The following is a 12,859-nucleotide window of genomic DNA, read 5'->3' as shown; positions in this document are numbered from 1 at the left end:
TTTTTGTTGCACATAAAGTGTAGCATCTGTTTTTGGAAAATGTTGCACAAAACATGTAACGGAGGTAGTATATGACTAAATTTTGACCTTGATCTAAAAATTACCAACTCACCCTTGGTAAGACCATACCACCATGGCACCACCAGTGCCCACCACTTAAGCCACCCTGAAACCACCCCTACCTACCCGAAAGGCCGAAAGAACCCACCCCCACCGAAATCACCCACCTCTGTCTAGAATAGAATCTACTAAAAAAATCCCCTATAGCATTTATTAATAACTTTTGTATTACTTAAAAAGTGCTCAATAGCATTTATTAATCAACTTTTGTATTACATAAAAGGTGCTCAACAATCTACCCTGTATAAGCTCAAGTTTATCTACATATACACTAATGGCATGCCTGGAATTCCAGAAATTAAAAAGGGGGTAATATCTAATGGGGTAGATTCTACTTGAGTATTAATTTAGAGAGTAATAATTCATTTTCAAAGGTTTGGCAAGAATCCTGTGGTAAAGACAACCACTTCATGGCAATCGGCGGCAACAATCATGTCGTTGATAAATTTGAGACCACCACAAGCATCACCTCACTTGAAAGATCCAAAGTCCTAACCTTTTGTTCGACTATCTCTTCAACCAATGGCTCAATTCATGATACTTGTTTGTAATTCGCCAGAATTGATGAGCTATGGTGGCGGCTAGCAGCTTCCATCGGGTGGCTATAATGGCGGCCAACAGCTTTAATTGGGCGGAGTGAAATGGAGGTGAAGGAGGTAGTATAAGCAGGGGAGAAGGAAGATACAGTATAACAGTGGAGAGTATTTATTTTTGGGATAGTTTTCAAATGGCTACAATAAAATTGTGCCATTATACTAGATCGAATCTCAGCCATTCATAAGATTTTGACTAATCCAAGTCTTTTATTAGGATGACTTTGTGGTTTACAAAAATAATTTTACAAAAAAAAAAAAAAGGAAAATTTGAGTTTATAAATCCCAAGCCTTTTATTAGGATAACAGTGGAGATTATTTATTTTTGGGATAGTTTTCAAATGGCTACAATAAAATTGTGCCATTATACTGGATCGAATCTCAGCCATTCATAAGATTTTGACTAATCCAAGCCTTTTATTAGGATGACTTTGTGGTTTACAAAAATAATTTTACAAAAAAAAAAAAAAGGAAAATTTGAGTTTATAAATCCCAACTTTGGGCGATTTACTATGAAAAATCCCAACTATGCATTATCCCTCAAAAATCCCAACTTTGATACATATTTTCTTTTAAAGATCCCAACAGGTCACCAAACCTATTACTTTAGGTTACAATCCACGTGTCAACACGGGATTGGTAAAAAAATAATTCAAAAAAAAAAATTAATTAAAAAAAAAAACTAAATAAACCAAAAAAATCAAAACAGCAGCCCCTACCCCATCCCGGAAAACACCCTACCCACATCCCCACCCCGCCGGATTATCGCCCCCACCCCCGACAACCCCTCCCCATCGCCGGAATCCGACGACAAACCCTCTCCCACCCTCGAAAACCCACCCCTGTCCCTCCTCCCACCCTCGCGAAACCCCACCCACTAACCCCCCTAACCCGGAAAACACCTCTCCCCTAACCCCCATCTTCGAAAACGCCCCCTTCCCCTTCCCCAACCGTGGATCGATTTCTGGGGTGGGGGAAGGGAGGGGGGTGACTTCGAGGGTGGGGGTTTTGGGAGGGGGCTTTAAGGTTTAGGGTGGGAGGGTTTCGCGAGGGTGGGGGGTTTCGCCGGATTCCGGCGACAAGAAGGGATTATCGGGGGTGGGGGAAGGGTGGGCGCCGTTTTCCAGCGGCGGGGAGGGGTTTTCGGGGATGGGGGGCGATTTCCGGCGGGGTGCTGGTGGGGGTGAGGTGTTTTCCGGGATTGGGGTGGGAGCTGGGGGTTGGTTTTTTTTTTTAATTTTTTTTTTTGAATAAATCATATTTTTTTTAAAATAACAATTAATTTTATTGTTTGGACCACTAAAATTCTGACAAGTGGCAATTTTGTTTTAGAAAAAATGAGTTAACTTTCTCTTCAGGTAACCGGTCATCTGGGATCTTTAAAAGAAAATGGGTATCAAAGTTGGGATTTTTTTAGGGATAATGCATAGTTGGGATTTTTCAAAGTAAACCACCCAAAGTTGGGATTTATAATCTCAATTTTTCAAAAAAAAAAAAAATAAATAAAAAAAACTACGCACGTTCGTTCAGTTTCTATCCTTCAATTACTCTGTACTTTGCTTCATCATTTCATTCATTTGCGATTACTGTTTTATGAAGTTACATTAAAATCCTCACACATACTCCATGGTATGATGGAATTTGGGTGATTAAAGGTAGGATGATGATGAATTTTTAATTTGGGTGGGAAAAAAATCCAATTACCCTTTGTTAATTCTTAATTACCTAATCAACCTGTTCGCTTATATGGCTGAATGGCTCTATGCATATTTGATGGAGATGTGATGAAGATGTTCTTAGTTTAGAGGCAGAGAAACCATAAATGGCAACGAAACAATGTTTTAGTAAGAAATACGGTTTTTGTTTTTTTAGTTGTATTTTGAACTACACGGACGAACTAGATTGATCCGTAAAATTTAAAGGGTCAAGATTGAAAACAGTTACAATGACTACAATTTTATTATTGTAGCCATTGAAACGTCTTCCTCAATTTTTGTACAGGGGAGGTGTTACCCCAGAAATTCTTACGTGGACCTGGTCCACAATAATATTATTGTAGACCTAAGATTTATATACACGCGGAACTGATGTTATTTGGAACATAGTGATCGTAATTTTAACATAGCACCCTTATTTTTTTTAACATAGTAACCTTTATTAAAACTTGTGTGACCAGAGATGTTAATTATGTTTAGATCCCAATTGCTTTTATAATAGTACAAGCTTTTATAATGTAACAATTGCTTTTATTTCAACCTACAACCTTTATTTTATCGGCTATTTCACCAAATGCCACTAAGTAATTTAAAAATTCACCAAATGCCATCGGACTTTTCAGAATTCACCAAATGTCACCCGGTTTTAAAAAAATTCACTAGGTGTCATTAATGACCAACGACCGTTAACTCTGTTAGTAATTAGGGGTTAATCATGACACATGTCATGATATAATTGGACCATTTATCTAAATTTATTAAAATAAAATAAAAAAAAACCCCAAAATTTTCTCAACCACCCCCACCACCGCCAAACCCTAGCCCCTCCCCTCATCTCGCCGGAAAACGGTCGGCCACCACCTTAACCACCAACAATCGGTCGGCCGACCCTTTAGCTCCCCACCTGACCCACCCCGACCCCCAAAACCACTCACGCGGCTCATCCCGACCCCAAAAACCACCCACACATCCGCCCCGACCCCAAAAACCATCGGTAAAAAGCCCCTCCTCCCTTTCCCCACCCTCAAAATCGGTCGTTTCGACGGTGGGAGGATGGGCTTTTTACTAATGGTTTTTGGGGTCGGGGTGGCTGTGTGGGTGGTTTTTTGGGGTTGGTGATGCTCGTGTTTGCGGTTTTATGGGGTTGGGGCAGTTTGTGAGGGAGGTTTTGGGGGTCGGCGGTGGGTCAGGTGGGGAGCTAAAGGGTCGGCCGACCGATTGTTGGTAATTAAGGTGGTGACCGGCCGTTTTTCGGCGAGATAAGGGGAGGGGCTAGGGTTTGGCAGTGGTGGGGGTGGTTGGGAAAATTTTAGGTTTTTTTTTGTTTTTGTATTTTTTTTAACTTTTTTTGTTTTTATTTTTTATTTTTTATGAATTAAGATAAATGGTCCAATTATATCATGACACGTGTCATGATTAACCCCTAATTACTAACGGAGTTAACGGCCGTTGGTCATTAATGGCACCGGGTGAATTTTTTAAAAATTGGGTGGCATTTGGTGAATTCTGAAAAGTCTGATGGCATTTGGTGAATCTTTAAATTGCTCAGTGGCATTTGATGAAATTAATAGCCGTTATTTTAATGTAGTGACCTTTTTTTAAAAAAAAAAAAAAACAATCATAGTGTTTCTAATATTAGTGGTCCACAATAAATTAGTGTGAACCAGGTCCATTTAAGAATTTGTAGGTGTTACCCTAGGGGAGAGGTGGGTAATTATTAACCCTCTTTTTAAGGAAATAGATTACCCCACTAATCAATTACATAATACTAAAAGCAAATCTGACATGACACTTGTCATCTTTCGATTAAAAATTTTCCCGCCACTTTTTTCTTTCCATTTTTTTCTTTTTTGTACAAAATATTCATTAATATTATTTTATATATCCTATGATATTTAACTTTCAATTTGGCAACTATATACGAAATATATTCTATATGCATATCTTTCATATTTTTTATAATAGGTATTTTTCAATAATAAACAAACACATAATAAGGTAATATATTAGAATAATAAAATGTACTATTCCCGTACTTCGTATCATTCTACAACGTATTTTTTCTTTGAAAGTTTTTTTGCTCTAACCAGGATTTGATACTTTAGCTATTATTATATATTTATTGATATTTTTTTTTATTAATACGGAGTAATAACATTACAATTCAATAACTATAAACATAAATATAAAACAAAATTAAAAAATCATGATTATTAATTTTCATAAAAATTAATTAAATAAATTTGTAAAACATTTTGCCAGTTATAGTATGCTATAAAATATTGTGCCGGTCAAAACATGCCAACAAAATAGGGACATATGGGTATATAATTACATTGCACGGGTCATAATTATAAATTGCATTCTCATATGAAACACTATAATCATTAATTTTTTGTGTTTTTTTTTAATGTTTAATAATCAATAACTTTTGATAACAATATAATATTAATTCAAGTTTTTTGATTTTTTTTTTTGAAAAGAAATTCAAGTATTTGTTTCAATTAAAAATATTGTTTTTTTTTTTTTGAAAAAAAAATTATTGTTGTATTAACATTATAATTCACTGATTCATAATTTGATCAAGTAAAAACCGTGCGTTGCACGGGATTTAAACTAGTTAATTTTACTAAAAAAAATCCAGAAATTTTATTCATGTATTTTTTTCCCCTCCCATTACACCCATTTCAGGCAGCCCTAAGAGATTACATAATCTACATAATACACATACATAATCTACATTTTTCCTCATGAGGAAGGCTATCTAATATTTATTTTTCTTACCTTTCTAAAAAAAAAAAACCTACATATATAACTAATAGTATTTATATTCACCCCTTTTCTTTGTTTCATGGATGACAAGCTTGTTCTATCTTGGATGATATCCACCTTCCAAGCAATAAGCCTATTCATACTAGTGCTCAACCCTCCCCTATTATTATATCTTGGTCCCCTCCCCCGGTGGGCTACTGTAAGCTGAATTTTGATGGTTCCGCCCTTCACAATTCAGCATATGCTGGTGTTGTTATTAGAGACCATTTAGGGAATCATTATGCTGGCCGTACTTACAACCTAGGCTTTTGCCTGACTTTTCTCGCATAAGCCTTTGCTCTTCGCAATGGCCTCCTCTTAGCTAGAGATCATGATATCTTCAATATCTTTATTGAAGGTGATAATCCAACAATTATTAATATCTTGCAGAGTTAATATAAATGCTCTTGGAAGCTCTAATTGTTGATGAATAATGTCAAGCATATTTTGGATCCTTTCTCGAACTTCAAGTCCCAACATATCTACAAGTAGGAAATCGGGTAGCAATTTATGTTCTCTCTCTTGGATATTCTACTCCGATACACCAAGATATAGACCCTTTTATGGACACATTTTTTTTTAAATTTATTTATTTTTTAAATTAGGGCACAGTCTTGCGAGAAGAGATTCCTAACTTTTTTTTTTTTTTTTTTTTTTTTTTTTTTTTTTTTTTTACAAGAAGAAGAATATTATCATTAATAAATAGTCATACGACATCTACAACAATAATAAAGATTTGTAAACCACATATCTAGAGAAAATAACATAACTTTTACAATTAAAATCATAACTAATTTGCATATGGGCATAGCTCACACTCCACCGCTTCAAACTTGACGCGAGTAGTGATTTTCGATGTCTTTGCATCTTTCCAAGTAGAGACCTTCGCAATCTGCGCTGATGTTTTGATCGTAGAGTTGATGACGAACCCTAAACCCATATGAATCCAAATCACCTTCTCAATTATTATTAAAACCCTAAAAATAAAATTCTCATCCATAGATGAGAATCAAAATCCCAAAAAAATTGGGAAAAACCCAAAAAAATTGGGACAGACTCTCACAAACGGAGAGAACAAAACAAAGCAAAACAAATCAAATAACAAAAAGCAAATTAAATTGAAGAAAAGGGTCAGAAATAGTCTAATTTCCGAAGAAGTTAGACTATTTCCGGCCTAAACGGCCAAGAAAATTAAAACCCTAAAGAGAGGAGAGAGAAGAGGGAGGCGGCTCTGTTGAGGGTGAAGAGATTCCTAACCTAAGTTTGTAGATTATGTAGATTATATTTTGTTCACTTTTGTTACATCCGCAAAGTGTAAATCTAAATGCCACAATCTACATATGAGCTTAATCATGTAGTTTTTACTCTATTGTACATCCTCAAAGTATAAAGACATAATATATTGAGAGATCGGTATATCTGAAATAGGAAGGGAAGAACGTCGACATTTACTAGGATGCTTAGGCCCTGTTTTATTGAGCTTCTGGGCAGAGTAGAGCTGGACAAAGCAGAGTAGAGCATAGTTGGGCTTCCACACACCGCGGAGCAGAGTAGAACAAATTTTAACAGAGCAGAACATGCAGAGCAAATTAGATTTCAGGACAGAGCAGAGCAAATTAGATTTCAGTACAGACCAGAGCAAATTAGATTTCAACACAGAGCAGAGCAAATTAGATTTCAGTACAGACCAGAGCAAACAGGGGAGTGTTACTATCGTCTGTAATCATAATTATAGTGCATTAGTGCCCCTACATTGTATTTGTATTTGTGGGATGGAATATTGCTTTTCCCTTGTCTTAATCTTAGCCTTTTGAGTTGTGATCACATACTTATGTTTAAAATGTTTAAAAATATGTACCCTAACACAATATTAAAAAAAAAAAAATGGTGTGATTTTAATGTTTTAAAGTGGTCTCATGTAAGAAGAGATGGGAATAATGTTGCCCATCATCTTGCAAAGGTCGTTCCTTGTGGTGTCGAACAAGTGTGGGTAGATCATTGCCCTAGGGAGATTTCCCCGTATGTACTCTCGGACTTTTTGTCCCTTGATTAATATAATTGTTCGGCGTTTTTCAAAAAAAAAAAAAAAAAAAACACAATATTAAAAGAATAGAGAACATGTACTAGTATAAAAATCTAAGAAAAGCAAGGGTGTGGTTATTGGGTGGCATCTTCGTTGTGTATACAAAAGGTACAAAGTTACAAACCCAAAGTGGCCAAAGGTTGGCATGACGACTTGTTTTTCTCTTCAACCCCATTACACATTACACTCTCCTCAACCATCAGAATCCCCCAATTTGTTCCTCTCCTAAAACTAAAATAACCGCCTTGAATGACAGACCAATCACGCCCCGCCACCGGGTACCCGGCCCCACCCCAAAACGGTTACCCGCCACCGCCACCGCCACAATCCAACTATTATTATCCAAACTACAACGCGCCACAACCATATTACCCTCCCCAACCACGCGCTACCTTCTTCCGCCGCTTCTTCGCGGCACTCATCGCTGTTTTCATCATTTTCGGTGTCATACTCCTCATCGTTTGGCTCGTACTCCGCCCTCGTATCCCAGCCTTCACCGTTGATTCTGCCACGCTTTCTTCCCTCAACACCTCCACTTCCCCCTCCCAGATCTCCGGCACTTGGTCCCTCCACTTCTCCGTTGCTAACCCTAACCACAAGCTCCACGTCTACTACGACGAGATCGAGGCCCGCTTGTTCTACAAGAACTCGCTTGTTTCCCAGAATCAACTTCCGCCATTTGAGCAGGGGACTAAGAATGTCACCACCATGGATGCTCAGCTTGTGGCATCCTCGGCTTACCTTGAGTTGGATTTGGTGAATAAATTGAGGGATGATCGTTCTAGAGGTAGCGTCAAATTCGATGTTCAAGTGTTGGCGTTGGTCAGGTTTAAGGCTGGAGGTTGGAGAGCTCGAAGACGGTTTCTTAGGGTTTTTTGTGACGATTTAGCGGTTGCATTTTCATCTAATTCTACCAAGGGGAATTTATCTGGTGGGCCCCGACGGTGTTCTGTTGGTATCTGATTCCTGTTCTTCATCTTCTTTTTCCACTTTTCCAGGTGATTGAATTGATTAATCTTTGCTATTAATTCACTGTATGTATATGAATTATGTATGACACTGAAATCAGAGATACGCTAGCACGTTTATTACCTATTTCGTGTCTATTAATTGACAAATAGGTGTAGTTTGTTACTTAATTTGTATCAATTTATCATGTTTTCGTCATTGCAGCATTTCATCTGATGAACTCGTAGGTATTTAATAATCCTTTGCATAATGGCATTGTTGGTTGTATGGTAGGCTAGACATAAATGCAGCTTTAATTTTGGCCGAGGCTGTACCACAATTACTCAAGTTTCCTGGAAGCTAGCTGACCTTTGATTTGGGTTTTAAGGATTTGATGTCGTGCCAGAGCTTTTAACTTTTGCGATACTAATATGACTAGTGCTAGTAGCATTTAGAATTTTGAGGGCTGACTCTAGTTTTATTCCCGTGTATTGGTGGCTAGTGCAATATAGCATGTTAATTGCTCGTAATAGAGAATGAAAAGTTTGAAGAACTATGTGCAGTATGGAATGGTGGGTTTTGTATAGATTCAGAAGAATTTTCGTGGTATCATAGCAACTATTTTCTCTTGGGTTTAGATATAGTAGATGGGATTTTTGTGCAGCACGTTGCCTGTAGGTTTCTGATGGTGTTGCTGTCTCTGCAATTTATTGATCACTTGAGGGGGTGGTTTTTCTGGAGAGACTGCAGTGTGAGACTCACAATCCCCAGTAGCTTAAAGCTGAACTCGTCCAGTATTGACAGTATGAATTTTTTTTTTTTTTTTTTTTTGGTTACAATTATGTACTCTGTATTTCTGTAAGAGGTGTGGATGCTTGAGCAAGTCTTTGATGGGAAGAGTGTAGCTAGAAGAACAAATAGGTAGCTTTTTGCCCTTTACCTACTTTAGTCAGATGGGTTTTGTTGTAAATGGTGACTATACTAGTCATAGAAAGAAATGGCCAAGGATCCCACTGGAGATCAAGCCTCATTTTTGTTTGCTTCTTTGGGGTTTACTATAAATGAAAGGAGGGTAGATGAGCACATGCTTCCCTAACATGATCTTATAGCTTTTAGCCTTTGGGCCTTTCTTACGCAATTAATAGTCGATTTTATTATGGTTTGGTAGCTAGCTATTGCTCGAGGCTACCTCTTTGATAGGTAAGGTTATATTTTTGTCTAGAGTATTGAAGTTCACTAGTCAGAGAACTGAGGGTAGCTTAAGTCAGGCTCCTACTTTGTGTTGCCAAAAATACCCACACATGGTACATGGACAAGGCCAATTGATTAGAAATTCATTTTGATTTTTGTTTGATCTGGCTTGTCACCAAGTGAAAAAGCTGAATTCAAAACAACTTAGCAGACTTAACTACTAGTATCAAGCTATGACTTGCGGATGGATTTACATTTATTTAATAGATCCAATGATACATTGTATTAGAACTGAAGATTCGAAATATAAAAATGAGGACAAAGGAATTGGGAGAATATTGATTATTGGTATACAATCCCAGACCTTTGATTGGCTGGACACTCCCTATTACAAAGTTTAACAAAATTAGATTCACTAAATAATTTTCTGATTCTCTTACCTAACAAAACAAAATTCACTCAATAATCACATTCCTTTGATTGGTTTGACATTCCCTACTACATTACTAGATTTACTACCTTGAATCCTTTTTGTTCTTCCCACTTTGACTTTTTTTATCTCACAAAAAGATCAAAATGGGAAGAACAATGAAAATTAGAGGGTATATGCAAGGAACCAGAAGCCTCCTATTTTTTATTCACTTATTCCTGCAAGAAATGGCACCAAAGGTGGTTAAAACTACCTAAGGGTAGAGTAGTAATTCAACACTAGTTTGTTATGAGATGCCTGGCAAGAGGAGTTTGTTATGGGTTGCTTCGGATGAAGAGTTCTGTTAGAGGCCTTTAAATATAGATGCATTGTTAGCTGTTTTGCATGCTGAATATAGCTCTGGGAATTTTTCCTTTTAATTCTTCCTTGTGGGAAAGCCCTTACCTCTCGAAAGTAAGGAGGTTGTTTTGTGTGGTTACTTGGATCATCAATATAATTTACTATCCTTGTTCTGTTCTCTCTTTAATCTGCTGCTTTTTTACCTCTAGTTCCTGGCAGTATATTGTCATAACAATAATTCACTTAATAATTTTCTAACCTCCTTCCCTTTGTCACCTCTAATTGACTATTTGCCTTCCTCACCAAGCTAATCTTAATCAACTAATATGCCATACCAATTACCTCTAGGATTCAGGCTAGTCTATGACCATCATATCCTGTATCCAGCTATAACCAAACATGTAAAACTTAGTTATTTTGGCAAGTTCGTTTTTTTTTTTTTTTTCAGTCTAGCTTTACACATGAGGCAAGCTATCACCTGGTAAGCCAGGCTCCCACTCAAATTAGCGTTCTCATGTAATTATTTGAGGATATATGGATATAACTTGTCGAGGTCAAGCTTGTTATGGCTGCTTTCGGCTTGTTTGTTGATGGCTGCGTTAAAGTTGAGAACTTTATTTGGGAACATTAGTGGCATTTCAATGAGAGTTGAGATGTTCAGTGTGCGATTTGACAGTGGACAGCTGATGAAGGTAGTGAATTTTACCTAGAATTTGTGCAGGTTCATCATATAGCCTGAAAATTAATCTTAGTGCTCTCTATACTGGCAGTTTGTATCCCCTGGAGGATTAAACCAGAAGCTCGGGCTCTTCAGCTCAGTAGTCAGCCTTTCTTAGCTATTCAGATGGATATCCCGGTTGTTTGGTGCAGAATATGCCTCTATAATTGGATAAAGGAGGTCCAACTCTTCTCCTCTCTAGTGTTGGCTTTGGTATTAGAAATTTAGAACTAAGCAGCAATAGTGGCACCAATGGGTTAGTATTCCGAGGATGATTATATTCAAATTTCTTTTGTATTTGGTGGCAATTGAATCAAAGCTCATTAGTGGCTGCTATGCTGTTTGTTCAGTCAAGTTAGATGGATAAGGTGTCCATCTCACAAAGTTAGGGTTGATGTATGAACTTAGGCCTAAAAGATTTTCGTATCAAGTGGCTAAAGGAAACAAGTGTGTATCAATTGGTATATGTTGAGTAGAAGTGTGTAGCTCTACTGCAGTATGTTATGGAGCAGAGATAGCTCTTCTCTCATCCATCTGCCCCCTCCCAATTCTATTTTCCTTATCAGTATCGAACTTTTCTGTTAAAACATTTTTATCTCCATTTTCATGTTTAAAAATTATAAGAACTAGATATTAATAACTATCACACATAAAAATGAACAAAGTCTTTATAATATATTAATATGCCTTACATGCTTAACAAAATTAACCCACTAAACAACTAATTAAACTAAACAGTAGCAATTGAATCGCATTAGTTAGAGATCCACGCACATTCTACTACTTTGAAGCATTACAATCCACAACATTACCCTCATCATATAATTATAGATGTGGGGTGGGTTGGGGGAAAGAACCCTCATCAAATAATTATAGATGTGGTGGTGGGGTGGGGTGGGGTGGAGGGGGAGGAAAGGAAACTTCTCTTTTGTTCCACAATTTTCACCTTTTCATTCAACTCCAAATGAGTTGGAAAATTTGCCGGGAATTAATTGACATTTAGTTCATCCCTCAAAATAATCCCACTTTTTGATTTTTAATAATCCCACCTTTAATGTCAATTTGCTTAAAATGGTCCCAATCGGTCATTTAACTTGTTATAACTGACACGTGTTGACATCTGATTGGTCAAAAAAGTTAAATTTTAATTTAAAAAATAAAATTTAAATTTAAAAAATTAAATTTTTTGTAATTAATTTTTTTTTTTAAAAATAATTAACTAGTCAATAAACCACTATTAGCAGCCCAACCACCCTCCACGGCTGCCCCACACCTACCAGCCCGACCCCCTGCCTGCCACCCAACACCTAGGCGGCCCGCCAAACACCTCCCCTGAACGCCTACCCTCCTCCCCTCCTCCTGAACCACTAAACTACCCTCGAAAAATCCCTTTCCCCTTTCTCGTCGCGGTTCCAGCCTCGTCCTAATTCCGGTAGCGAAAGATTGTTCTTCTTCGACGACAATGATGATAAGAGGAGTAGCGCGATGCTCGTCAAGGAGAGTGACGACGACGAAGGTGGGTTCGGAAGAGGTGGATGTCGCAGCCATTGGAGGTGTTGGAAGAGAGAACGAGAGATTTAGGGTTCGCTGCCCTTAGGGAAAGGACGAAGGAGGGTAGCGGCGATGAGGAAGTTGGAGGAAAAGTGGGGTTGGGGACGTGTGGTTGTGGTCGGGGGATCGATGGCCAGGGTTGGGAGATGGGTGTTGTGGGTGGGCTGTCGGTTTAAATTCTATTTTATTTATTTTAAAATTTTTGATAAATCACGTGATACACGTGTATTTTGAAACCAAAAAAAATATTTACCTATTAATAGGTTATCAGTCACTTAGGACCATTTTAAGCGGATTGATATTAAAGGTCGGATTATTTAAAAATAATCGAAAGGTGGGATTATTTTGGGCGGATGAGCA

At 37.5% G+C, this 12,859-nt stretch overlaps 1 protein-coding gene across 1 annotated transcript; it reads left to right on the top strand.

The window, feature by feature from the left end:
- The first annotated feature begins 7,474 nt into the window (after window positions 1-7,474).
- On the top strand, window positions 7,475-8,489 carry LOC145559905 (uncharacterized protein At1g08160-like). The gene has a single exon (XM_081621184.1). The coding sequence runs from the start codon at window positions 7,572-7,574 to the stop codon at window positions 8,283-8,285; it is 714 nt and encodes a 237-aa protein (XP_081477310.1). The 5' UTR covers window positions 7,475-7,571; the 3' UTR covers window positions 8,286-8,489.
- The last annotated feature ends 4,370 nt before the right edge of the window (window positions 8,490-12,859 follow it).

Source organism: Chenopodium album, chromosome 9, assembly GCF_948465745.1.
Source record: "Chenopodium album chromosome 9, dcCheAlbu1.1, whole genome shotgun sequence".
NCBI classification, from domain to species: Eukaryota; Viridiplantae; Streptophyta; class Magnoliopsida; order Caryophyllales; family Amaranthaceae; genus Chenopodium; species Chenopodium album.
This window is presented reverse-complemented; position numbering and strand designations above follow the sequence as displayed.

Coding starts and splice junctions, on each gene's coding strand:
- LOC145559905 (XM_081621184.1), top strand. CDS start 7,572: ATGACAGACCAATCACGCCCCGCCACCGGGTACCCGGCCCCACCCCAA.